Source organism: Aulonocara stuartgranti (genome assembly GCF_965226115.1).
Source record: "Aulonocara stuartgranti genome assembly, chromosome: 9".
Taxonomy (NCBI): Eukaryota; Metazoa; Chordata; class Actinopteri; order Cichliformes; family Cichlidae; genus Aulonocara; species Aulonocara stuartgranti.
The window spans coordinates 20,218,205-20,245,835 of record NC_138960.1 but is presented as its reverse complement, the minus strand read 5'-3'; the positions used below and the strand labels follow the sequence as shown (position 1 = coordinate 20,245,835).

Sequence of the window (27,631 nt, the reverse complement as noted above, 5' to 3'; positions counted from 1 at the left end):
TGCTGAAGCTGTATGCTAAATCTAAATGCACCAGCTTGCAATGACATTTCTGCTGGTAACACTTTATAACAACTATTGTTAATATATATGAATTGATTGAAGTTAATCACTAATAACTATTTGCCTTATATATTAGTATTGCTATACTGCAAATTTGTTATATTGGTCTATGTAAGGGTATTGTTCATAGCTTACAATAAATCAGTGACTGTAGATGATAAGAAGTATATTCAAAGAGATTACATTTTACATGATATTATATATATTGTAACAAATACCAAATCTCAATATCTTTTGATTACAAATGTTAAATAAGTACACCCTCATTTAAAAAGGTTTTTAATGCAGTTGCTTTGTCTCTGTCAATGAGAGACTCTCACGTGTCCTTTAAACTCTGTACCGTAACTGGTCACAGCAATAGTGAGACCAGTCTTACTCACAAGTTTTCACATACGGCTGTAGAAGATGGGCCCCTTGATACTGTAACTGGACACCCATTATGGTTTATTGGTTGGGTTAGTGCTTCTCTGCTTAGACTCTTTCCCCCACAAACAGTGCTTATATAAGTGGCAGAAAATGTATACATGAATGGTTACATATAATATTTATTACTGATCATTATCAAAAAGGTTTTCATAGTAAAGTGGTTTACACATTCACCTAATAAGTGAAAGCTCCCTCAGGGAGCATGGAGAAGGTCATCCGGCGTAAAAATCTGCCAAATCAAATATGTGGAGCACTTCGCTGCGGTGATTAAGGGAGTAGTCTTAAACATGTTTGTTTGACAGAAATGTTTGATTGTCCATATACTACTGGATTAGTACAGCGTATAGCATCAGATGCTTTTAGATTTGTTTCTTTTTCAGGTATTTTTTTTTTGCTTTTGTAGAAATTTAAATGTAGATCTGTTAATAAAGACAGAAAGGAACAGTTAAAAAGAAGGATTTGGCTCTACTTGTACTATAATCGCTCTATCAGTTGCTTTGTGTCTTTGACATTGCTGAGAGATCGAGCATTTTTCTTGTTGAAAAGCTGCTGTAAGGTCACATAAGATGTTATACAAGTGTTTGGGTAATTTGTGTCCTTTCTAAATCTTACATGCAACACTGACAAAATCCAAATGTAATTAATTATCCATAATACCGATCAATAAATAGTTTCCTTATTCAACAATGCATCTTCTTCATTAACAACATTTTGAACTGCAAATGTAACCTTAACTGTAACCTCACTGAAATGCAACAAAACGCAAAGCTTTACACTGTGGAAAATGCATTGAGCTGAACTGCAGATGTGCGCAGAAATACTGTTTTGCCCACAACTCTGATGGAGATTCTGCTGTTAGGTCATCAACAAAAGGAAGCCAGCTACACCCCCCCCCCCCCCCCCCTCCACTTCTTACCACTCACAGACTCTCTCTGTTCTTATCAGCAGGAGGGAGATTGAAAGTTTCAATTGGGTTTATCGTATCAATTGTTTGGCAACATTGTCATGGCCAAGGAAAAATTCACTCGAAACAAAGTTGCAAAGTGCTTGTGACAGAGATGCAAGTCAGGGTGACAAAGAGTGAGATCAATGTGCAATTCAAGGATCTCTCTCAATAAAGTTTGTAAATGTGATGTAGGTTAACTGATATGATAAGAAAAAATGATTGCACTGCATTTAAAAATTACAACTATGACAAATAAGAAGTACAGACTCTCAGCTTTAATTCAAGGGACAAAAACACTACATTAAATATTGAAAAATTAAAGCTATTTTTAAACATAATTCCATGTTGTCAAGAGCTCAAATATATAATTGGACAAATTAACATTAAAATGGACCCTGTGATAGACTGCCTGTGCAGGGTGTACCCTGTATTTCATCCTGTGACAGCAGGGATAGGCTCCAGTACCCTTGTGACCCTGAATTGAAAACGAGTTTAAGAAAATGGATGGATGGATAAATAAAGTGGTTCTTTGTCATTTTTATGCTAATTTAGTATAACCCTTTTATTTTATTTAAAGCTGACTAATATCACTGCACAAACATTTGCAAGGTGTAGTCAAAATTCTGGGTGTTCTGTTCCAAAAAGAGAGCTAACTTGAGCTCTGTTACCCGGTTAACAGTCTTTCTGAACCTAACCTGCTCACTGTCAGGTTTTCTTAAACACTCCTGCTACAATGAAGAACCTATCTGATGCTGGGTTTCATATCTTCATTCATATAGTTGAAATCAAAGCACATATCAAAGCACATTTATTTGCAAAAGTTTACATCTTCCCAAACACTGAAATCCCAGTTATATGATCACTTAATTGTTATATTCAATGTGTGGACTTTAATAATCAAGGATATAGACACTGAACACTGGACATGGTTTAATTATGAGCTCAGAAAAAACTCTATAGGAATGACCGTTGAAGTCAGTCTATGACTTCCAGGACCTAAGTCTAGATTGTCGCAACACTTCAATGAACCCCGACCAAAAAAAGAAAGAAAAAAACTCACCTGTGGCATAGCCAAGGAAAATTCTTAATCTTTTTCTTTCTAGAATTCCAGAAATTCTCAATTTTATTACATTGAGTAACACAGAACGTAGGCCAAGTTATTTTAAATAGTATTTAAAAAATAGCATATGCATGGCATATTCATACTTACTATGACTCTGCATTATCTTCGGTAATCCTCTATCAATACCAATTAAAAGGCTCCAGTTGTTCCAGTATAAATCAGTGGAATAGCTATATCAGTTACTCAAAAACAACCAGTTTTTTAACTTTTTACATGTATTTCAGTTCGAATGCTAAAACAGTTTTAATTTAGCTCTACAATAGAGCTCTAATGGCACTGCTCATCATTGTTCCACTCATTGATGCTAATTGTGCTAGCTCCAGGCTTCTTCTGACATCTCATTAGCTTAGCCCAGCAATTAATTATGCAGCATTTATTTATTTATTTATTCTTACCATGACTCACCGACTGAGAGGTCCATGCAGGAGGATTCAGAAAGCAAACATCTGGAAGCTTATAAAAAATATTAACTGTTAGCGCTTTGCTCCTAATCAGTTTATCAGTTTTACTTTTATTTTTTTGTCTTGTAAGTTGGTGTAAGATGGTGTGCTGCCACTACTGGATGATATTCTAAAGAGACCAATACATTTAACACTGGCAGTTTTGTCCCTTTTGGCTGGTGATGAGACTGTGACATTACCTACTTAGAAGTGTTTAAATATGACAGTCATGACCTGGGTATGGTGCAAGAAACCCCTTATTTGCTATAGCAACATCCGAAATCATCCCTATTTTTTTGTATTTATTCAGAAACATAGCAGTGACATACCTTTACACTGAAAGCTCTTGTGAAAATAGAAAAAAGAAAAAAAATGTATCACTCTTTTTTGCAATTAAATCTTATTTTATACGAATGATGCAGTTTAGAATGCTTCAAATACAGCATGTAACTAATGTGCTTCACATTGAATTTACAACTATTACTTATTTTCAACTCTTCACACAAGTCTCTAATATAATAATTTGACAGGATAATTGCTGTAAACTTAAGTCTCTGCAGTACAATTTATGCATACATAAGCCAGTAAGGTGACAGTCTGATTACCAGCCAAGCATAACCAGCCAGTATCACCAACCATCACCTAAACACATTTATTAACAGATACTAGAGGCACAGATATGCACTACTGCATCTCTAGACAGGTGAGGACTCATTAATCACAGTTTGTAGCACTGCTTTGTACTTTGTTTTCCTCCAAATAGGCTCCCACTTTACAACATTAACCAGCGAAAATTAGTGAATGAGAACATAAACTCATTAGAAAGTGAGGTTACTTAGACAGATTGAATTATTTAAATATGTTCTGAGGTAGAAGTAATTTCAACAATTAAATAGTTACGTTGTATTAATGTTAGCAATGCTTTTTTGTTTTATTTGCTTTTATTATTATGGCCCGATTGTACGTGTTCAGTATTATTTTTAGTGAAACACGTGACCATATTTGGGTGTGATGCTCAGCAGCTGATTTGTAGGTATGAGAGGTGTACAGTTGTAACAGCAGTGATTCAATTTAATTTCCATTTTCTCAGCAGGGACACTGTACATCATACACACTGACATTCTGCCCAGAATTGAGTTTGATTCACTTCAGCTTGGAATGAATTATTTCTATGTTTTTGAAGTAACAGCTCTAAAAAATGTAAAAGAAACAAACGCCTGCGGGAAACTGGGTTTGTGATGGAAATTGATTAGTTGGGCTCTAAAAAGAGAAATGGATACAAATGTTTCACTAATAGTGTTATTTGCTGCCTACTTAATGTCACAACCACATTTTTTACAATCTTACACATTGCAATGGAAAAATGTCATACTCCCTGGATTTGTCCTTGTATTATTTATTTGATATAATGCTTTAACATTAGAAACATCTATATCTATGCATGTCAGGCTTAAGCATGGGTGAGTTAAGGCCTAACTTTAAACTAGATACTTCTGTTTGTCTCTGCAAAAGCAAGAATAAATTATCTTCTGATGTTTGAGGTGAACGGAGCATCCCGAAAATAGGTGAATGTCTAAAATAGATGAAAAACTTTAAATGAGAGAAAGAAAAATTACCTTTCTGCACTGTTAGTGTTCCCAGCATTCTGCAATTAGTCTTTCGTCAATTAAAATGTAATAATTTGTCATTAATGTCTGTAAAATGTCAACTTTTTTCAGAGCATAAAATGTGGATAATTTAATAATTTCCAGCTTCACCAACTCCTTAAAAAAACAAGGAAGGATAGAAGCAACTGAGTGAGAGCAGACTTCCAGCTAGAGAGAAACACACAAATGTCCAATAAATCTCCCAAACTATTATAAAATATTAGCTAATCTTTTTACAATTCAGAATGACACGGATGGGGATTTTTTAACAGGTGCATTACTGCTGAAGTGCCTTAGGGGCAGAGATTAGGTGCTGCGCCAATGCATGACTGCAGGACTGAATGAATAATGCCATGAGCTGAGTATTACTGTGACTCGCTACTATGAAGATGGATTTGGCTCCAATCTGAATGTCAATATTTAAGCTTATACTGTCTGTCCCAAACTGACATTTGTTCACCTTCTAGATATTTTTTGCAGCTTATGAAAATCATGTCAGAATTTGCAGTTATTTGCAAACTCATCTCATTTACCATAGAGCAGCCAGTGTGTTTTCCACTGTATAAACATATCTATACATTAACTTCTTGCACAGTTTGTTAAAATGATACTTTTTAGGAGGTTGTGAGAACTGTAAAGAATCAGAGAATCAACTGGAATGTCACCTACCGAAGCTCCGAGATAAGGAGCAAAAATCAAGGTGGCAAAGGCTAACAAGGCATGCTGTTCTCATCACTTGTTAACCTGAGTCATAATGCCCTTTGGCAAGGATTTTCAAGATTCTCAGATGAGCTGCTTGTGGCTATAATAAGTGGCTTCTCTATCTTTTCTGTATCTATATCTCTAATATTCTTCGGTTACAGATATAATAAAACAATGTACCTGTAGTCAAAATTGTGATTATTAAATGTAAGAAACACAAATGTTAATCTAGAGCATGCAAATAAACCTTTAGGTAAATAATGTGCACCTCTATACTGCCTCCACAAAGCAATTTATAATGAGTTTCTCATTAACTCACACACACACCAGTGCCTGCCATGCCTGCTATCAGGAGCAACTTGGGGTTCAATGTTTTGCCCAAGGAAACTTCAGCACATGGTTCATCTGAAGACTGAACCATGAGCCCTTCAATTAATGGACTGCCCTCTCTACCACCTGAGCCACAGCCACTGGGTTCATGTAATGGCCAGTCTGGGAACTCATAGCTTCATAGTCTGCTGACTTAGTCACGAGCAGCAACCAGAGCTGAGAAATTAAGGCCATGTGGATGTGCCAAAAATACCACTTCCATAATGGCCACTTGAGGCTGTCTCCAAATGTGGATCAATCCCCAGAGACTCTGATGTTAAAATGCTCAACTTTACAGCATTAAAAACATGCATACAGCCTGTTTTTGGACTCTGTGGATAGTTTCCTCTTTCAACTTTAGAGCTTGGTGAATTAATTTATAACTCCTCCATCTGGATACTGGTGGTAGGGGCATGGCCACTTTGACTGACAGGTCTCGTTCAATTATACTAACAGCCAAATTGTGAAAGATGAGGTCCATGACAGCGGTTACTTCCCAGTTTCATATGCGGTTGAGCTATAATGTACTGCTTTTCAAGGTTTCAGGTATAGTCAGTGATTATGTGAGCCAAGACCTCCTGTTGTGCATGTGTATCTTTATTTACCAAAGCAACTAAATTAGAAAAATAAACCTACATTGTCGTGAGAACATTGGCAATGGCTTCGAAATTGCATTTGCTAAAACTTGACCGCCCGATCAAACATCCACAAAGAAGATCTGATACTGCAGTGAGACTCGGAGGCTTTGACGGGTAGAAAAAAAGTTGAGTTCAAATTGCTTTGTAATTGAATTTATTTATTAGGATGTATCTGCTAAAATAAGCACTGTCAGAGATTTTGTGAACTAATTTAAATGTAAGATTAAGCTTGTGTTTTTATCATAATTTTAGCTTCATATTGCTATTACTCTGCAATCAACTTTTAATAATTAACTGGACTGATGATTAGCGCCAGAGAGTTAGAGATTAAACATCTATGGACTATGTTTGAAAAGCATTTTGCTAAACATGCTGAATGGCTGCTATAGTATTTAACCATAAGGAAGCTGTTCCATCTGGATGTGCAGTTATTCTGTGCTTGTAACATGCATATATGCACAGGGGTTTCTTTTAGAAATGTACCAACTGTCAAATCCTCTAGCACAGCATGTTAGTCATTTTCCCGGTAATGGATCTCATAAGCAATGCACTCTATAGAAAGACCTTGACAAACAGTTCTTAACAGCTCCGCCCATGGAACAGCTGTCTACCAGCAATACCAACACAAATCACTCATTAATCACCTGTTTGCCTTAAATACTGCAGCCCAGAAATGGCCAGAAAGGTGCCAGCAATTTTATGCTTTCATTAACAGGTTACAGTGATGATTACCTGGAGGGCACTTGAAGGTGATATTCAAGTTTTTTCACAGTTCAGAGATTAAGTATCTACCCCGAGCAGAAAAGCTGTGCTGGAGCATCAGCGGCTTCATAATAGACACATTCTGTGTGCGATACAAAGATAGGGAGCCACTGCTCTGACAGAGATGAGATCTCAAAGGAGCTGAGATGTTGACATAGTCACTGTTGTCCTTATATAACGCGTTCCCGCAGGTCTTAGACTTACCACTTTTGTTCATGTCCCCAGAGGTGGCTGCTTTTCCCACCAACTCAAGGTAGAGGACATTGCCGGGACACAGCAGCTTATACATGTTAATGTTCCCTTTTTCTATTCTACTCCTGTTAGATTGATGGCTCAGCAGTGGTTCTCATTGATCAATCAGACACAATCTGCGTCTCAAATGAACCCAGGCCAGAGGGATTGTGCATTCTTCCAGGGGAACCACATCCCTAAGGGCATGACAGTATGGTGCACTGGATCGATCGTTTTCAACTTTTTTTGTATAAATACTTTGTAACCTTGCTAATTTATTATCTTAATTTCTCGGTGAGAAAACCACAATAGGCGCCACCCGTCCTGCTAACATAGGCTCGGCTTATAATTTTCATCTTTGCGGTCAAGGCTGGTGAAGGATTACGGGAATGATGAGAATTAATTATGCATTTCATCAGCATGATGGATACCACACGTTAACTCAAAACTATATTTCCCCTGAGAAGAGAGAGAGAAGTCGACTCATTCCTTGAATGGATCCTCTGAGCAATGCTGTCAGTTCAGAGGAGGAAACTTTGTTGACATTTAATTGAAAAGAATTAATATGACTTTCTTTCCACAGTGGCTGCTGTAGGAGACATTACATTTGTTATCTAAGGTACTTAACAGCATGCAGAGAAATTCCTATGTAAAGATATGTAACTATTTAGAATACATAGAATAATTGGACGTTTTTATTTAAAAGCCCTTTATCACTTCAAGTACTGCAGATTTTTGAGTTATTCTTCTGAAACCATTAAGTTTAGGACACATTTAGAGTGTATACAATGCCACTCAGCCTCTAAGAGGCAAATCATATTAACCTGTCATCATTATAATTAGCAGAATATATCTTTCCTAAAAAACAAACAAAAAAAACTGAAACAAACAAAACAAAAACTGACTTTTTCGTTTTAGAATAACAGCATTTAGATTAACATATTCATCCGAGCCATAGAAATGCTTTTAAATATGTTTTTAGTTAATGTTAAAAACAACAACAAAAAAGAAAAAACATAATAATAGGGACAGACTGTAAAGAAACATCTATGTATTGTGTTACAGAGATATCAGCTGAAGCTGAAATTGGATTGGACTGTAGTCCTGTGTAATATCACTTTAAACCACAAGATGGTGCAACGAGTCAGCGTAGCATCAACATGATACATACAAATTAGTTTCAGCCTAATATTTGTAGTGAATTAAGTACAGAGTGAAGGATATATAATTTTCTAAAAATGTGCATTGAAAACACAAGTCATTTTTTTTCAAAATCGAAATATAAAAACACAATAATATCAACAATTCATAAGTGCTAAGACGAATGCACAGCTAACTGGGGGGGGGGGATCAGATGGACTAGAACCTTGTGTTAAAGCACTGTCACCATTTGTTTAACACTTTTATGAAATTTTGCCCTGAGACGGGCTGGCGACCTGTCAGGGGTGTACCCTGTGCCTTTTGCTCTGAGACAGCTGGGATCAACCCCCGCGACCCTGAAAAGGAGAAGCAGAAGCAAATAGATGGATGGATTAAATTTTGTGTAATATTTGTATTAGACTATGTTACCTTTATGAGTGCATTCCACTTAAAGTCAGCAATATTCAATATGGATTGTCTACAATAAATGTATCTGTTAATCCATCCATCCATCCATCCATCCATCCATCAATCCAGAGTACCCATAGAGAATCTGTGTAAGCACTTGGAAACTCCATATGGAAAGGCCCCATTCAGCTGATGGATCCCTTACAGTAAGTCCTTTCTTGCTGTGAAACAACAATCCTAACCACTATACTACTTTTTATCTCTGACGTATCAAGTGACCGCAGCTTACAAATAAAGATAACATGAGTATCCAACAGCACAGAGCACTCTTGTGCAACTACCTTAATTCTCACTCATTGAGCAAATTTGTGCTACTGTGCGACTTTCCACCTAAAGCTATATATATTTTATGAATGGTAAGACTTTAAGTGATAATTGAAATAAAATACATGAGACTCCAGAGGTTTTCCCTTGCTGCCCACGAGTGCTGAGTTATTTCTCACTTGTGCCACATTCATGAAGGATCTAGAAAACTTAACTAACTCATCCACCAGAAGCTAGTCAAAAGTTGGCTGCCAGCTACTCATTAACTGATTGTGTTTTTGGTTCAAATAATGATATACGAAATAACATACTGCAAGCTAGGAAGAAATCTAGATACATTAAGATACAGATTAAGTCTGGATTAGTTAAACTTTAGCTAAGGAAATAACCACGTCTTTTTGCACAATCATTACTTATCATCAGATAAGCAATCTTGTTGTTGCTTGCATTTATATCCTTGAGCAGTGTTTACAAGTCTTTGCAACCTTTCTTTTGTGACCCAATTTCGTTTCCTCCATCAGCTCTGGCACTTGACAAATACGTAGTCTCATGCGGAGAAGGTAGGGAGTGGGAGAGGATGCTGATGTTTCCTGTCGAACACGGAGATCCACCTCAGGCAGCGTCAGCTCTGTCCTTATTTGTCATAAGTTTTCCCATGGCTAAAGACAAAGGCCAAAGAACGTATGAGGAACATGCATTTTTAATGTGACATCCTCATCAAATTCACCACAGTGGACTGAACTGAATGCCAATGATGTTTTATTTTCCCTCCAATTACAGAAACACAGTGCAACAAGGCAAATGCAAGCTGTGAAGGACAGTTTAGAACTCAATCTCTTGTGAACTGAACTTGTGAACTTTTTTGCGGTTGATTAATTTTTACAGTATTTTTTCCCAAAAGATTGTCAGTCACTTATCACAGTCTTTAAATAATGGCGAAACACATTGGTTTAATGTCAAAGCCACATTATTCCCATTTTGTACCTCTTGCAAAGAAAATGATGTCTTCATTGATAATGAATAATGCAGGATACTATATAAACAAGCAGTGTATCACAATTAGGTGTTACATTATTTATATAGCATCACATTCTGTTGAATGCTGATTTGACCAGACTCACCTTTATCTTGTTGCGAATATGCTGACCATTACCCTGTGCCCATTATTTGACAGTGCTGAAATGTCACAAGAGACTGAGAGATAGTCGGATTCACTGCTGTGTTCAGAGAGAGGACGAGAGCAGGAATGTAAATATTTCTTGCTGGCACTAAACCGTAGCTTTCATCTCTGATGTTCTTTTCAGTGGTCGCACCACACTCCATCATTATAATGAGGGAGGCTCAATTAGACAAGGTCTGCAATGGGGGTTTTAAATGTCACAGTGCAGGTCCTGACATTTCTCTGTTTGATATGGAATCAGAATGGGAGTGGAGTTCACAGGGAGAACTAATCTCAACTCCTGAAATAACAAATTCCACCCTGTCACAAAGCTCTGAGGGAAGGCTGGTGTGGTCACTTTGGAGACATTTAAACCCAGCAATCCTAGCTTGGCCTCCTTAGATCTTACTAATGATGGAATCTATTTGCATTGTTTAACTTTGTAATTAGCCCTCTGCGGTTTGTGTTTACAGGAACCATGCATTTTATCCAAAAGGTAATTGGTTTGTTACATAAATAGACTCGAGAATTACAAACTTTTAAGTTGTGGTAATTGGAGTCACCACCATTAATGTTTGTCTTCAAGCATACTTTACAGTGATCCTACTGCTACTGTTACGATTATCATGATGGTGTTATAATCTGTCTCAAGAGGCCGGCTAGATGGCACTATCAGTAACTTGCTGCAAAATAAATTCCATATACTTACTGGATATTCCATTAATTGCACTCCTTAGCTGCTTGTTATCAAATTCAAATTCAAATTTTATTTGTCACACACACACAACCATACATAGTATGACATGGGGGTGAAATGCTTGTAGCTGTACAATGCCCAACCATTAAATGACAGAAGAAAAGTTCTACAATATTTACAATTTACTACAAAAATTTACAAATTAACTTAGGAATTTACAGTAAAGAATGTGCAAATAGCAGAAGAGATTAAATATCTGCAAATATCTAATCAACCAATTACATGACAGCATTGCATACCATGTAGCAATAATCGAGACAAATTCAAAACAGGCACGAGCATGTCTAGGAAAGGTAATTTAAATTACTTTGAACGTGCCATGTTGGCTGGCTGTTCTGAATCAAAGAAACTGCTGATCTATTGGGATTTTCCCACATAACTCTCTATAGTTTACAAAGAAAGGGGAAAATATCCAGGAAGCAGCAGTTCACTGGGGGAAAATATCTTGTTAAGGTCATCAGGGGCCATATGAGAATGGCCACACTGCTTCAAGCTGTTACTGGTGCCAAGGAAAGCACAAGTAACTCAGATAACCACTTACTTACAACAAAGGTATGCAAAGAGCATCTCTGAATGCACAACACGTCCAGCCTTGAAGCAGATGGGCTACAGCAGCAGAAGATCACACACAGGTACCATTCCTGTCAGCTAAGCAACTGTCAACAGCAAACCCAAGCTACAATTTTACAATTTCAAAAATTGTACAAATGTTGGAAAAAAATGTTGCCTGGGCTGGTGAGTCTCAATTTGTGACATGCAGATGGTAGGTCTGAATCTGGTGTAAAAAATATGAAAGCATGGATCCATCCTGCCTTGTATCCACAGCTCAGGTGCCGGTGATGTAAAGGTGTGGAGGATATTTTCTTGGTAGACTACTCAAACTAGGTTCTTCAACATGACAAGAAATTTACATTAGAACAATGACCATAATGCACCTTTGGGATGTGGGGAAAGGGGCGACTCACATCATGAATGTGCAATATGCTATTATGTGATACTCTCATTTCTCAGGAAGAGGTACCTAATAAAGTGGCCAGTGCACGTAAAAGGTAAAAACTTAAGCAGCAGGTTATGTATACTGTATGTAAAAGTCTGAATTTCTTCAGCTTCAGTAAAGTCCAACTCTGGAAGAAGGAGCCACACTTTTTATTTAAGTAGAACAAATAAAGCAAACATACTGTTAAAGTCTTTCAGTGAAATAAAAAAAGGAAGTGGAAGAAAATGAAATGAAGGACAGATGTTTCCAAATTATGTGGTGGCAGAAAATAAAATAAAAGGACATTTGTACATACAAAAACAAAAACTCTCTTGTAAGTGTCATTTCTGATCATCTGAAAAGCAGATGATCCTTTATCCTTTATTTTCCAGCATATACCCCTAATTAACCCTTTAAGAACTCAGAGAATGTGGAGTACAATCTAAAATGATTTTCTTTGGAAAACGCTTGTAAAATCATTTTTTAAACATATTTAAAATGTGACCATAGCATGCGGGAACAGCATGCTCCCTCATCTTGAATGTCAAAAAACAGACTGCTGGCGTCCTATCGCTTGCAAAAATAGTGACCTTACAGTGGATGAATTACTGTCCTGTCAATGTTCTAGCTCAACTCTAATAAGCGCAGGATTGTTCACAGAAATAGGGAGAAAAAAAGATAGAAATCCTTTTGCAAGTCTGGGCTGTGACTATTTGCATGGTGATGAAGGCCCCGAGTGTTCTGCAGTGTTCAGATGTGAGTCCCTAACAATAGACCCTGTGTTTGTTCTTCTTCAGGAAGTTTGAGAAGAGCAGAAAAGGGGCAAAGAAGAAGAAGATAAGGGGAGGTCGTCAGTGGAGGGGATTACGCATTGTGAGGACTATGAGCATTTGCTTCTGCTATTGTGGTGACTGAATTGCTTTCCAGTACCAGGGTATTTAGTTAAGCAGATTGTGTTTTCTTACACTCAGCAATGATCTTTCTTGATGGCAGCTGGTGACAAGTGGCTTGGGTGACAGAAGAATTACACAAACAGGTAGGTGTGGTCTTGGTTGCTAAAGTGATTATCTTTTGTAAGAAGATAATTCGATGCAAGTTTATATATTCTCTAGAATAAGAAAAAAGAACACAAAGAATAACTTAGCTTGAAACATAAAAGCAGGGCACAGCTTCACTCCATGAATTCTAAATGAGCCCGTGGGTTCTGTGTATTAGTCACAGCAAGACATCTGTAAAGTTTTTGCTCTTTATAGATGGCTTTTGATGGAAAAATAGCTTCCTATGAAATATACTTTTTTATTCTATTGAGCAATTGACTCCTGTGTATATTCTACATTTTCAAATATTGAGTTAATGAAAAAGTAACAATTAAATAGATTATTATTACCTATAATGATGTGTGTTCAGTGTTTTGGGTCACTTATTTAAGGACAATAAACGCAGATATACAAATACCCGATATACCAAAAACATTCTCACGATACAATTAAACAACCAAGAGAAAATAAAGTTTATGTTATGTTAGCTGTTTATGTGAATGGACATGTGTGAATAAACAAGGACTAAATGCTGGGCCACTCAGTACGCTAAACTGATGATTAGTTGTAGGCTATGGAGGACCATGATTGCTAAAATTACAAACCAGTACAGAATGAAATAAATGACTCCATATATATGACATTTTATATAAATATATGCCTTCAAATGCCCAGAAATTAAAGTTAGAATAAAAATACACTTTATAAACTTATATAAAATGCTATTTTTTTTATTATTTTTTTTTAGCATTTGATCGCTATAAACTTATTTTCCAGTTTTCCATTCCAAAATTTTCCATTTCATCTGTTAATTTAATTATTTTAAACTGAATTTTTCCTGTATTAGTTTAACGTTCTGTATGCACCCCCACCACATTTCTTTATGTTTTTGTTCTGCATGATGCAAAGAGGGCTTGTCATTCAAAGTGTGTTATGAAATCAGACATCTGCCTCTTGTATAACAGAACAACTGATCAAGAAAATTCCATTATGACGACAGAACGCTGTCTTCATAATGGAATTTTGCTGATCAGTTTCAATAGTACACAAATAAAAGCTATTCTTGGGTTATGGTTTTTATTTTTGGTGTGAGAGGCAGCCAGGTCCAGATCCTGGATGCACCCCCAAATACATTCTGCTCCCTGAATCTAACCTATGAAATGCAACAACAGTGCTGCAAATCAAGACATTTTTTATAAAGTGAACATAAATACTCATAAAGAACAAATACAAATTAAGTAGATGAGACTCCTGATAAAAAACAAGAGAAGAAAACTTTCCAACAACCCCACAATTGAGTTATTAGATTCAAGATTCTTCCCTAAACTAATAATAGTAATTATAACTAATAAATAAACTAATCTAATCCAAAATTAATAACTGAAAACAAAACTGTTGGTAACTCCCAGCTCTAATTTCTAAGAGTCAGGAGTTACTAATATTGTTCTAATTTATCTATCAAGAGTAATGTTAATAGTTATAGTAAAAATTGTTGTCTAAAGGAAATCTAATAATTAATGAATAAAATTGCAAAAAGCACCTGAAGAATAACATCTGATGGATGTGAGGGAGGCAGACAGGAAGAACAGACGACCATGTTCCTTTTCTGGCTTTACATGTGGGCAGTTAAGCCTTCTATAGCCGATCAGCAGTAGGGATAAATCATTAGAGAGAGCAGTTTAATATGCATTAGAGAAAATACAGCAGGATGGTCAATGTACCAGTGCACAGGGGCATGTGTAAGAAATCCAAAAACACAATAATAAATTAAAAATGGATAAACTGATTCGTAACATGAAAATAACATGAAAATGGCGCAGTAAATTAAATAATATAAAAGTAAATAAACACAAAGCAAGTCGTATCAATTCATGTATCAACTTGTAAATATATTCCTCAATGTTTGCATTTATTTTTAATGTCAAAAGTGATTAATTCAAAAGCATACTGACTTATTTATTCCATATGAGTCTGCCGTTTAAGTTATTTTCACTCAAAATATTTTCTCAAAAAATATCTGATATCTTCAAGCTTGATGTAATACTTTTGTATCAAACTTTTTATTATAATGAAATAGAAATTCACTGATTCCTTTTATTTTATTTTGCAATAACTCTAGTAGTATCACTTAATTACTGTTGATGGAAAAGAAAGGAGAGAAATAACAGGATGTAGTGCTGTTGCTGATTACCGTCAATGGAAATTCGTGACATTTTGCTAAGCAGCAATGATTTCCACTTGTGCACATAATAAAATCAAACAAATTACTTACTAACAAGTACATGATGGCTTGACATTCCCTGGTTGTTCTAGTTCATTCTCTGGACTTGTTTGACACCCCGATTAGAAAACAAGTGCTACATGTCAGTGTTACTGTTTTATGGAGCTGAACAGTAAACAACCAAGTCCCATGGTAGGCTCCCAAATGACCAATTAAGGACATTTTGTCTTAGAAGCTTGATCTTAAAGAAGTGAGGCTTAACAGATGTTTTTTCTTAAAGATTTCAAACAGTTGTATTCAAAGTGTATTTCAGTGCTTCCTTTTCTCAGTTATCATACACGGCACCACGTAAGAAGATGATTGACGGTTTATGCTTGAAAACCACAATAATTAATTATCTCATGAAGCTAGTATTATTTAGCAGTTAGAATGAGCATTGTATATTGATACTGACATGTCATCCACAATGTCAAGTGAAAGCTGCTTTTTCTTTATTGCTGTGTTGCAACATTTGTGTTGGCACATTAGACACAATTTAATAGCATCCCGGAACCATTCCTACAAAAGAGCGTCATTTTATTAGCTAGAACACATCACCATATAGGAAAATGATGTGACGGTCTCAGCGCATCTAGTGCTTAACATTGTGAGACTGCAGCTCATTGTCATTCTGTCATGTGGTAGAGTAGCGTTCTGTACATACAGGCTACAGGAGGTCTGCTAGAAATGGGAAGAAGGCCTATTAGAGGTAATGAATGGCTGTCAACCACAGGGCACTCTGCATGTACAGCATGTCATGCAGAATGAGAATTTCTTCTGAAAGGAACCGTGGAGTCCAGTGATCTTTCTTTCTGTTTTCTTGTTTCACTGCTTTTTGCAGACCATATGCATACCTGTAAAAATTAATAACTATGAAATCATAATCAAATCATAATCTAAAAGTCTTTTATGTAGACTTTGGCAGGTTCACTGTTATTATCAAGTACTATTAAGATAGTTGTCACCCATGGACATATGTTTCACTTGCTCCTTAATGCTTGCTATTTACAGGCCTCGAGCTATTTTTTGGCCATATTATTTTCCCAGAATTTCATCAGTTATTTGTAGAAAGGCCCATCTTGTTAAATTGGCATTAAAAAAACATCTGTTGACCTGTGCACTATTTTGGCCACACTGATATCCTCGGGAAGATTTTGAGGCAGACTCCTTGGCATGTTGGCAGCTGAATAGTTGCTCAGACAAACATCATTGAGGGCTCTTCTCTAGTTTTGGCACAAGGCGTTCAGTTTGGGCGCATGCTTGGCAGCCCTATGAAAGACCATAACGGCTCACGATTCACTGGCCACTAATTGGAATGTCACTCCACGATGCTCGGAGATATGAATACGGCCTGTAAGGACATACATAAGCATAAACACATACTCTTTTTCACGTTCTGTATCGAAATTGAATTTAAGAAATAAAAGGCATCAGTAATTGATTTTACCAGCTCATTACAAATAGGTCTTGACAGCCAATTTACTTTTACAAGATTAAACATGAACACTATGAGCTGTTAAAGCATTAATACTGGAGCTACTCTAACTGCTACAACAACTTCCTGGGGTATAGTGCATATTTCCACGGGAACCAGCGATGCTAACAAACCATGCACTGCTCCTGTGCAGCAGTCTGTATTAAAGCATTCACATAGTGGGACTGTATATGTTATGTGGTTATATTGCAGTGTCAAAAAATCCTATTAAGAGAGTTTAGAATTATGGCTATTGTGAATTCTATCCCTTAATGAGAACTGATCCCACTGAGTGCTGATGTATGGTTTGCTGCTTGACCGGAGAGCAGTATAAAGTTAGGTTAAGGTTTAATGAGAAGATAAATAATTTGTGTTGCTTCACCATGTAGGACAGAAGTCAAAAATGAAAAGTGAAGTGAAAGAATTTCGAGTCTTTAATACATCTAAAATAATAAGGCAGAAAATAAAACTGGGGAAATTGTTGATAGACTATTATCAACTATAGTGGTTTCCCTGTGCAGCATAAAAGATAGATATTTATTGTCTCTAGTGGAAAAGAAAAACAACAGCACATTTAATTCCTATAAAGAGGATTGATGAATTTGTCCAAATTAAAGTCTTCTAACTTGAGCAATGCTGTCAGTGCAAGATAATGTATCTGTGTGGTCCTAACTAATTTGCTGTCTTGCCTGACTTTCATTGTCCTTACACTCTTGACCCTGATCTTGGTCCACATTATAATTGGTGCATCGATTTGACTCATAGTTTGTCAGAGGCATGTGTGTCTCTGTTTTCCATGTCTGGGCAGACATTGATCTAATTAGAAGTCTTCATTAGTCAGCTGCAGAGTGCAGTGTCATGCTTAAGGAATGATGTTCTGCCCCACCCCCGCCCTAGCCCCTTTCAGCACCACCATCACTATAACACAATACAGGCCCTTGTCTGGATTCAAAACAAAGGACTGTTTTCAGATGCTTTTGCAGGACTGCAGGATTATGAAAATCCTTTGATTTTCTATCTCAGATTTGTTAGATATCTGCTTTGTTGTTGTGCACTCATAGATATCAAACAGAACAGAAGTTGACAATATTTTTTATAAGAATCAACTTCCTAAATGCAGAACTGTATTTTAACAGCACTTTTAAATATTTCAACATTGTTAATAGTTAATCTTCAAGATGAGCTTGTTAACAAGTGTCAACAAGTGATTTGGTTATGTTTGCATTTTTATATGCAACCTCTTCTCATGCCTGGGGCATCAAATATTGCTGCTTGGCAAAACTCTGGCATCTCAAAATCAAACACAAGATGTTCTTTGGTATCTATACATGATGCGGTGGATGTAGGCAATAGCTACAGCTGTGTCTCCCAAATAATTACGTTTGGATGCTTGTAAAGGACCCCTTCCAGATAGCCATCTAAATATCCAGGGTACTGTATGCTTTGTAATTTTACATCAAATTTATGTAGAACCTACAATGTAGCCTGCTGCGGTTGCCATTATTTAAAGTTCTGTGTGAGGTGCCTCCACTGATCTACAATTTCTCTCTCTTCAAGTTGATACATCCTCTTTTTATCAATTTGCGTAATAGTGACAGAAGAGAAAATAGCATAGGAGGAAACAAGGAGGCTGATCACAGTCAATCACAGTTGACATGGAGACTGTGTTGACATGATGAGTTATATTTATAGGAAGTTTCACACTGGGTTAAGGCAAGTTTTGGCATAGATTTTCAGAAGGGTTTCTGGTTACGACATATCGATGGTGTATATATTTATCTCTAAACTTCAATCTTTTCCTAAATGTAACCTAATTAACTCTTGGTTATGCAGCCTAACAAAAACCTGACAAATTAATTTTTAATTGCAGTTTTTCGTGAAAGTAAAAAAATTATTTAAAGAAAAAAGAAACTGGTATGTGAAAGCCCCCAAATAGGACAATAGGACACAGAATTTAGCCACTACTTTTAATATAGCACAAATTCTATATCCAAGTACCTTCAAGTTGTTTTTGTGCATGTTTAGAATCCAATCGTCTAATTTACTAATCATCAGTTATGGCTTAGTTAATGCTATAGATTAGATTATCATTTATTAATCAAATAGAGATCCTCTCAATCATATTTACATACCGCTGACAAAAGACTGGCCTTTTTATTAACTAGAGTATGCAAATATTTTCAGGGTCAAAAGTAAATATATTTTGATTAGTTCTCTTTTAATATTCCAATTTTTAAAATGTACCTTTTAAATCATAAAGATAATATTTTACCACTGACAGTTTTTCAGTCTCTGTGCCCCACTGAGAAGTTCTTAGTGCAGACATTAATTAAATTGTTAACTTTTATTTTAGAGACATGGTCATGCATACAAACCACATCATAACAAGATGGGATGCAGCACTGCCAGGATCATGAATTATGGTGCTGGTGAATGAAGAATTTGTAACATGGACCAGTGAAACTACTATCCTCTGTCCACTATCCACGTGAAGTGCAGAGGAAATGTACGGATGGACTGTAAAAATGAGCATGCCGAGTGTTTTGGCTGTGGCGATGGTGTTTTTTATGATTCCTGGTGGGGTGCTGAGTGATATGAGAGGTACTCAGGGTCTGGAAGCCCAACAATTGGCTCAGGGGTCCACTCATTTGCACCGTCGCCTGAAGAGAGGCTGGATCTGGAAACAGCTGTTTGTCCCCGAGGAAGATCCTACTCCTCGTGTTATTGGCCAGGTACTGCTTCACATTGAATGTCTGCCATGTCCTTGATATGGTACTTCCCTTTGAAAATGCATGCTTTCTAGTTACCTCGAGAAAATATGCAAAATTAAAAAAAAAACAAAAAAAACCCATTAATATACCTTCCTTTTCTTTTTGTAGCTCAAATCTGATTCTGATCAAGGTGAGTCTTCCATCAAGTACATATTATCAGGGGAAGGTGCTGGAGATGTGTTTGAAATAAACGAGTATACTGGGGAAATCCGGACACTGAAGAAGCTTGACCGTGAGGAAAAGGCGTTCTATGTGCTCCAAGCCCAGGCCATCAATAGATGGTCCAACGAACCAGAGGAGCCCCAGTCAGAGTTCATCATCACAGTGCAGGACATTAATGACAATGTCCCCCAGTTCCAGAATGAGCCATATGTGTCCAGCATTCCTGAGATGTGTCCAATTGGTATGTGTGAAAAAAAGTGAAAAAGTCCCTTTATGAAATGTTGAAAACACAGACACTAACTACATTTTAAAAGGTCATTTCTAACAGCCTTGGTTATGCTTTGTTAATGGTGTGCTTGTTAGAACACTTTTCACATTCTGATCTAGTGTTAGCAAGCTAATCTTGTGGCATTAGCATGCTCGTACTGGCATGTTGGCATTACAATTTAAACACGTCTTTGTCCAGGTCTAGCCTTTTTTTAAATTCAATAGTTTAGGACCAAAATTACCATCAGCAGTAGAGAGTCTCTAAATCTAAATCTCAGCTTTTACTACTTAATGTGTAAATAAGTATTAGTAATATTAGCGGTAATAGCAATATTCAACATACATGTACTTTTTATTGACTCTTATAAGAGAATTTCTAAGCTTCCACTTTGCTAGATGGCACTTCCTAGAAACAGTCAAGAATGAATGGGCTGTAGTTCAAAACCTTTCCGTAAGTATTAAGGACTCTTAATACTTACAGAGCCACGTTATTGCAATCGCTGCCTGTTGAACTTAGGAGAGAAATACTTAGGAGGCTGTTCTGTCACAATGAGTTGTAAATCTTTAACCCACTAATCAGCCTTCCTTTTAAGAATATCAACAAGAGCAAGAAGTCATTAGCATTTTTCACTTGAGTTTAGATTAATAATCAGTATTATAGTAGAAATTTTCTAAATTTCTTTCTTAAAATGGGGAAATAATTATTTCATACTTATACTATACAGGTCTTGCTCTTACTGACAGCTCAAAGCATTTTTACCTTTTATGTCAATCACTCTTCTTCACTGCTCCCTCCAAATTATTTTGTACAATTTCTGGTATTAATAGGACATGATGCCTAGATCTGTAAGGATCCGTCTTTTGTATTTAAAATATAAGTCACAAAAAGGAGTAATTTATTTGCAAATAAACTTTTTTCTGTCGTATTGATAAAAACTGACATGCTACTGAAATAAATTTTCTTAAATGAAATATTGACTGAAGACAATGAACAAAAGGTTATATGAATGTCTGTCAACTGTCCCTATTCAGGAAGTTAAAAATATTGGATTCTGTATGATAGCTCCAATGCCTTTATGGATAAATTTCTTAAATAATGTTATTATAACCACTGCCCTTTCATACCACAGACATTACCATTTCAATTTATATGTAATCTGCTTTAGCAGCATAATATCTAGCTCGTAATAAATCATAATGCATTTGACTCAGAAAGAGAAAGTGAGAGGTTGGAGTGAGGGCATTGTAAAATAAGAAATGCTGCGGTAAATCCCTGACTGTGTGAAAGACAGAGTGCTCTGTGGGAAGAAAGAACTAGATAGGGAAGAGGGCTGAGGGAGCAAAATATACTGTAAAAAGCAAAGCAAGGACAAGGATATGGTCAATGGAGAAAATGCGAGTAAGTGTGAAAGATGGACAGATAAAGGTGAATGAGAACGAAGGAGAGAAAACAAGCGGCACGTGGAGAGTGAGATGTCACAATAGGGCTGGAGAGGCTGTCACGCACACCTGCACCGCCTTACCGAGTGGTGAAAGGCCAAGGCTGCTTTGCCGCCCCCACCTTATCAACCCTTTTGCCTTAGTCAACATCCCTCCTCTAACCCTACCTCAACTATCCACCCTCTTCCATTTCCACTACTCCCCCCTGGAGCCAGTCAGACAGACCCTGCGGGACTATACTATAATCACTTTATTTCCCCATCGACTGGAACTGCTGCCTGAGCTTGTGTGATCTGATCCCCCCCCCCACAGGGACCACAGTGGCACAGGTGACAGCCACAGATGCTGATGATCCCATGTTTGGAAACAACGCCAAGCTCATCTACTCCATCCTGCAGGGGGAACCTTACTTCTCTGTGGAGCCAAAGACCGGTACATGATGCTGACAGATATAAAGTGTTTTAGTTTAAACTAGCCATTGTGTTTAATCAGGAAAATGTCCGATCTTCACTTTTGGCAAGTTTAACATTTCTTTTTAATTATCAGATTACATAAACTTACTTGGTAAATGTATCTCTAAGGCTTCAGTCACAGTCGAGTAAAATTGGACAGCAAACTGTGCAACCAGGAAACTGATGATTGGCAGTAATTGTGCTGCATTTGTTTTGCCGTCTGGGACCAATTGCTAGTAGTTGCAGTAACCACTTTCGTTCACAAGGCAATGGTTGCAACAGGCGCCTGGTGGGAGGCGAGCTCTCTTAGTCCAACTCAGATCAAGAACAACTCTAAATACTCTCAAAGAGATTGTCAATGGTTTGCAATAAATCACCATCCAATTTATAAACACTGATAGACTGCCAGCAGGTTGCAATCAGTCTCCCCCGATGAGCAGAACTCATCTGCTCCATCAAATAATAAAACACACAAGCGTGAGTTACTTTAGTTTGTAGTAGCCTATTTACTGTAAACTAAGCTAAATTTAACTCTGACAAGCGTGTTTTATATATGTGATAGTTGTCAAAATAGTTATTGGACTCAGCGACTAATTAGCAAGGAGAGATGGGTCAAAGTGGTCCTCTTGCTTTTTACTTAGTTCTTTGTCTTAGAAAATGCAGCTATTACCTTCTCCCTTAGCTTTGAACCACAAATTTGTGCTGTTCTTGGGAGAATGTGGGTAATTATTAAAATCAACTAGCTGCCTCCATTTGTTTAGAAATGTATAAATTAAAAAACTGACCCTTTTAGATTTGAGAGAATGTGCCTGATGTGTAGATGTGTGGATTCTATGCAGTCTCCTTGTGGCACGTCCTCCCCTGACTTTGGTACAGCACTTCCCGTCTGATATAGATAGCAACAGATTTGAGATTTATCACAGTTAATCGGGGTATTTTCTCAAACAGACTGCATGTAAGTGCCAACTTGCATCAAGTTGGCACTTACATGATTCAGACTTGATTCACAGACTTGATTCAGTCAAAAACTGATAGCAGACGGATTCTGTCTCAGTGCCATTTCGGCATGTTTTATCACCATCTTGACTTGCTAACACCAGTTTGAAGATGGCAGCTAACTCTAAGTGGTCTTAGAGCTGGTCTCTGTCTTCGAAGCAACCATTTAAAAGGCAAGAAGATCATACGTCACATTCACAGTCGCACTAATTTTCATCATATACAACCACTTTTTCCCTAGAATGACTGGAGCCTAAAAGAGCTATTGACAGATTTAGCTACTTTTGAGGCCAGCTAGACAAGTTCATCCTGTGACAGACAATGGATTTTACTAATGCCCACATGCATCCTCGCTATTTTCTTGTGTAAATCCGAGGTCAGTTACAGCACTTCCCACACATGTTATTGACCTTAACTGTAATAAGTTGGGGGAGGGCATCACCGGCATGGAATAAAATATTTTAATGCAAATTACTGCACTATGCAAAAGTCCAAATATGACTTTTTAGAAAGCAAATTGTTAGTTCAATTGAATATTGTTCTCATGTTGTTGCTAAGGATTGTCTCATTGCACTGAAGTCACACTGGGTTAAATATTTACACTTGGGTTTTAAGGGGTATTTTTTTTTTTTTTTCTTTACGGGTTGTACGGAAGCCCCAAACGCAATTTCATTGTTCTTTGACAATGACAATAAATAAATACTTGACTTGACTTGATATATATATATATATGTATATATATATATATTTTTTTGTTTAACTCCATCCAACTTCACAGAGCATGTTTGATCTTTTCATAGTAAAAATGGAGAATATGAAAATGTTTACGTCATTTCAACACAAGATTCAGTGAACATGATATTGAGATAAATTCAAATCCACAAATGGCCTATAAATTTGTCGGGTCAATCTAATTTGTTTGATTTAAATTGTTTACTGTTTACTGTTGCCCTCATCTTCCAGTTTGCCCAGACAGAGGAAGCATTAAGTCATCTGAAAGCCCTCTTAATATTCCTTTTTGTGCTGATTAAATTTGAAGACTGGACATTTATTGTGATGCAGTTTTACTGCACATTTTGCACAGCGCGCTCAAGTGCAACTTCAGGCAAAGTTTGTTTACTTACAGTTGATTGTAAAAAAAACAAAACAAAGCAAAAAAAATCACCCACAGATATATTTAATGCTGTCTTAATGAACCAAAGACTCCTCTTGGCCCCCTCCTCCTCTCTCCCTGTCTTATCTACCTGCAGGGATTATTGTAACATCTTGGCAAAATATGGACCGTGAAGCCAGAGAGCAGTACCAGGTGGTGGTGCAGGTGAAGGATATGCTGGGTCTCAGCGGCGGTTATTCCTCTTCCACTACAGTTACGGTCAGCTTGACTGATGTCAATGACAATGGACCCACATTCCAGCAGCGTGAGTCACAGATATGACTCACAGTGATGCAAACATTGGGCCATACACAGTGAGGGAATCAATGAAAGAGTACAAAGCACTGCAGTCTGTGAGGACATGTTTAATATTATACCTATGAGCTATTTATTTGATCACACTTCTCCGGCTCGGGTGGGTGGTTTGTGCTGCATTCAGCTGTCTGTTATTCAGCCAGGAGCCAAAATTAAAAGATGGCAGGCTTGAGAGACGAATGAGAGAGAGTGAAGGAGACAGCAAAGGCGATTGGGATGTTTTGCTCATTTTGCGCTTGTGTACATGTTCCATACACTGGATGAATTTAATCATTCACACACGAGAGGACATTTGTCATGACCTTTGGAAGCAAACCTAGCTTTCCCAGTGATAAACCCCACTAAATGAATGCTGTGGGAAGAAATCAATTCTGTAGGACTGAGACAGCAAGAATGATACCTTTAACTATTAATGTCACATTCACATTCATTGAATGTGTCCCATGGATTTTATGTTCAGTCAAAAGGCCTTTTAAATATTGTATGGCCACACTTTGCTTTGAACCATGTCCTGTGTTTTGTCACGTAATTGCAAATTATTATCGGCACAGTTTTTTTTTCTTCACAAGCAGCTGGTTTCCTGTCGAGTGTCGAGTTCCACCCAGTTGTGGCAGCCATCCAAATGGAGTTGCTCAAAGACACAATCACATTTTCTCATCTTCTTATTACAGTTAGGCTGGGATTATGTGTTGCCACAACTTATCTTTGACTCACACAAATTGACCCTCCACCACAATGTTCTTCCTTCTTATCACTTTATAGACAAGCAGCCTCTCTTGACTAGCTATTAACAAGTTACTGTCAAGTTCTGTATACTGTGTTCGGGTGGAGAAACTTTTTCATTTGTTGTTTTTTGCTCCAAATTTAGCAACTTTTCAAAGTGTCATTGCAGACAGCACAAGTACCAGTTTGGTATCAACTAAATTTTGTATTCCTTTTAATATCCTGTTCCAAGGTTCATCTTCTGAGCCCAATGGCATCAAAATGATTCATAGAAAATATTCTTGTTTCTTCAGACCTTTACACCTTTGCTGTCCCCGAAAACGCAGCCATCGGCACCACAGTAGGCAGAATCATGGCAGAGGATGGAGACACTGGCATCAATGCCAAAATGACCTACAGTCTGGAGGGTGAACTGGAAGAAAGCACTTTTATCATTAAAACAGACCCAGTAACACAAGAGGGAGTGATTCTACTGGCCAAGGTGAATCCCTTTACAATATCTACCTCGAATATTTAGATTCTCTGTGAATATCTGTGCGTGTGTGTGTGTGTGTGTGTGTGTGTGTGTGTGTGTGTGTGTGTGTGTGTGTGTGCATTCTATAAATCTATAGCTGCGTATGAAAATGTAAAATCGGCAGAGCAGGTTGGTACTTGAAACATTCTGGTTTCTGTTTGAAGTCTGCAAATAATCTAAATTTACCAGTCACTTTTAAGCAAGCTTTGGTTACATACAGTTAAACAGTTCAAGTGGAGAGTAAAGGGTAGATTGCATTTGTTGAACAACAATCTCAAAACTACCAGCTATACTCAATGATCTTTGCATGGCACAGGAAACCCTGAGCTTCTATTCAGATATGCTTTCTACAAAAAAAGAAGAAATGGCTGTTGTTTTGGAGAGGCTAAACCAAACAACTAACCCAAGATTTGTGTGTGTGTCTGTGTGTTTGTCTAGCCACAAGTCCTTCTCTGGGTTGGGCATTTGGGTACAGCAGTACTTGAAAGTACTTTGTGTTAAAACACAATAACATAAAACATTGAAATATTGAGAATAAAGTTTTAAATTTAAGCTAATGGCACTAATGTCATTAGTGTACAGCTGCTGGACCTTCTACAAAAGGCCTTGTGTAGATGACTTAGTAGATGAGTAAACAAGCCTGGAAGACTTGGCTTCATTTGTGCATTGTGAAATAGGTAAAAATGGTGAGATGGAAGGATTTTGATGGTTACACCTTTGTGCAGTACAGAAGGGATGATGCTGTATCAGACAATCGGGCTGCAGCTGATGACATTTCTCAAGTCCAGAAGAACCCAAGTACACACAAGAATGCATATTGAGATGGATGAAGGGAGTTGACCTTATTCTCGACATTTCCGCTTTATTCTCAAAAGAGTGTTTCAACTTTATCCTCAAAATTTCAACTTCATTCTCAATATGAATAATAAAAAACGTCTTTTGACTATTTTTGTTTCTTAAGGTGGCTCTAATAACAATCAAAATTGATTGGTGTTACATATTAATATTAAGAACCAGAAATTGCATTAAAGTATTCATATCTCACGAAAACAAAAAGGATCACTATAGTCAGTTGCAGGAAAATGTGAAGGGACAGCAAACAACACACACGTACATATATATGAATGGCATGTGTCAGTATAACCAAGCATTTGCACTAAACACACACGAGCCTAACTTTTCTTATAATCTGTTTTCAGTCAGTGCTCATAGTTAAGCTAAATGTCATGTTTCACTCCTTTGCAAACTGTCAGACTCCTGTGTCTATTGACAGACTGTGATTGACAGCCAAAGCATGCTGTGCAAATGATCAGCAACTGCTTCAACAGAACCAAGCCAAAGGGTGGTCCAAACCTGTGTGATATTGTCTGTGTGTGTGTTTATTTATTTATTTATTTTTCAGTGAAATAATCACATCTTGTTGCAAAACCACAACCACAAGGCCAATTAATCTATTGGTTAATTCAGAGAACATTGAAAAGTTATTGACCGAATTAGTTCAAATTAATAACAAAAATCAGTTCCTGAATACCGTTAATACACTTATATAGAATGAAGACTGCTGTCTGGGTGTTGGTGAACTTATGATTTCACCTTATTCACTTTACTTTTTCACACTTATATGCAATACCTCTCTCAATTATAGAACAGGAGATTTCAATTTAGATGCCGTGATCATGAAATAAAATAACAAACATTATTGACTCTGTTTCTGAATCATCCTGGGAAAGTGGTAATGGTTTGCATGCTGTTTTCTTATTACTAGCAGCATGTTAATCAAAACTGCAGCATTATTTAAGTGCATACTCACAGCTGGTAGCATATTGACACTAACTAAACAAGTCCAACATCCAGTCGCAGTCATGTCCTGCTCTCCTCAGAAAAAATTATCTGTTTTACATACAACTTTCTTTGTTTTTCAAAAGTTGTATCTGTTTGATTTAATTGTGATAAATTATGT

General features: G+C 37.0%; 1 protein-coding gene across 4 annotated transcripts in view; it reads left to right on the top strand.

Moving 5' to 3' along the window:
* The window catches only part of cdh19 (cadherin 19, type 2), an 87,113-nt gene that overhangs the window by 45,546 nt on the left and 13,936 nt on the right, over positions 1-27,631 (top strand). The window contains exons 3-9 of one of the 4 annotated variants that reach the window (XM_082547648.1): positions 12,905-12,980; positions 13,058-13,143; positions 19,232-19,610; positions 19,758-20,052; positions 21,831-21,950; positions 24,217-24,384; positions 25,451-25,638. In XM_082547648.1, coding sequence (XP_082403774.1) covers positions 19,383-19,610; positions 19,758-20,052; positions 21,831-21,950; positions 24,217-24,384; positions 25,451-25,638 — 999 coding nt within the window. In that variant the 5' untranslated portion in view covers positions 12,905-12,980; positions 13,058-13,143; positions 19,232-19,382. The other 3 variants (XM_082547649.1, XM_082547650.1, XM_082547647.1) reach the window with 3 other exon arrangements.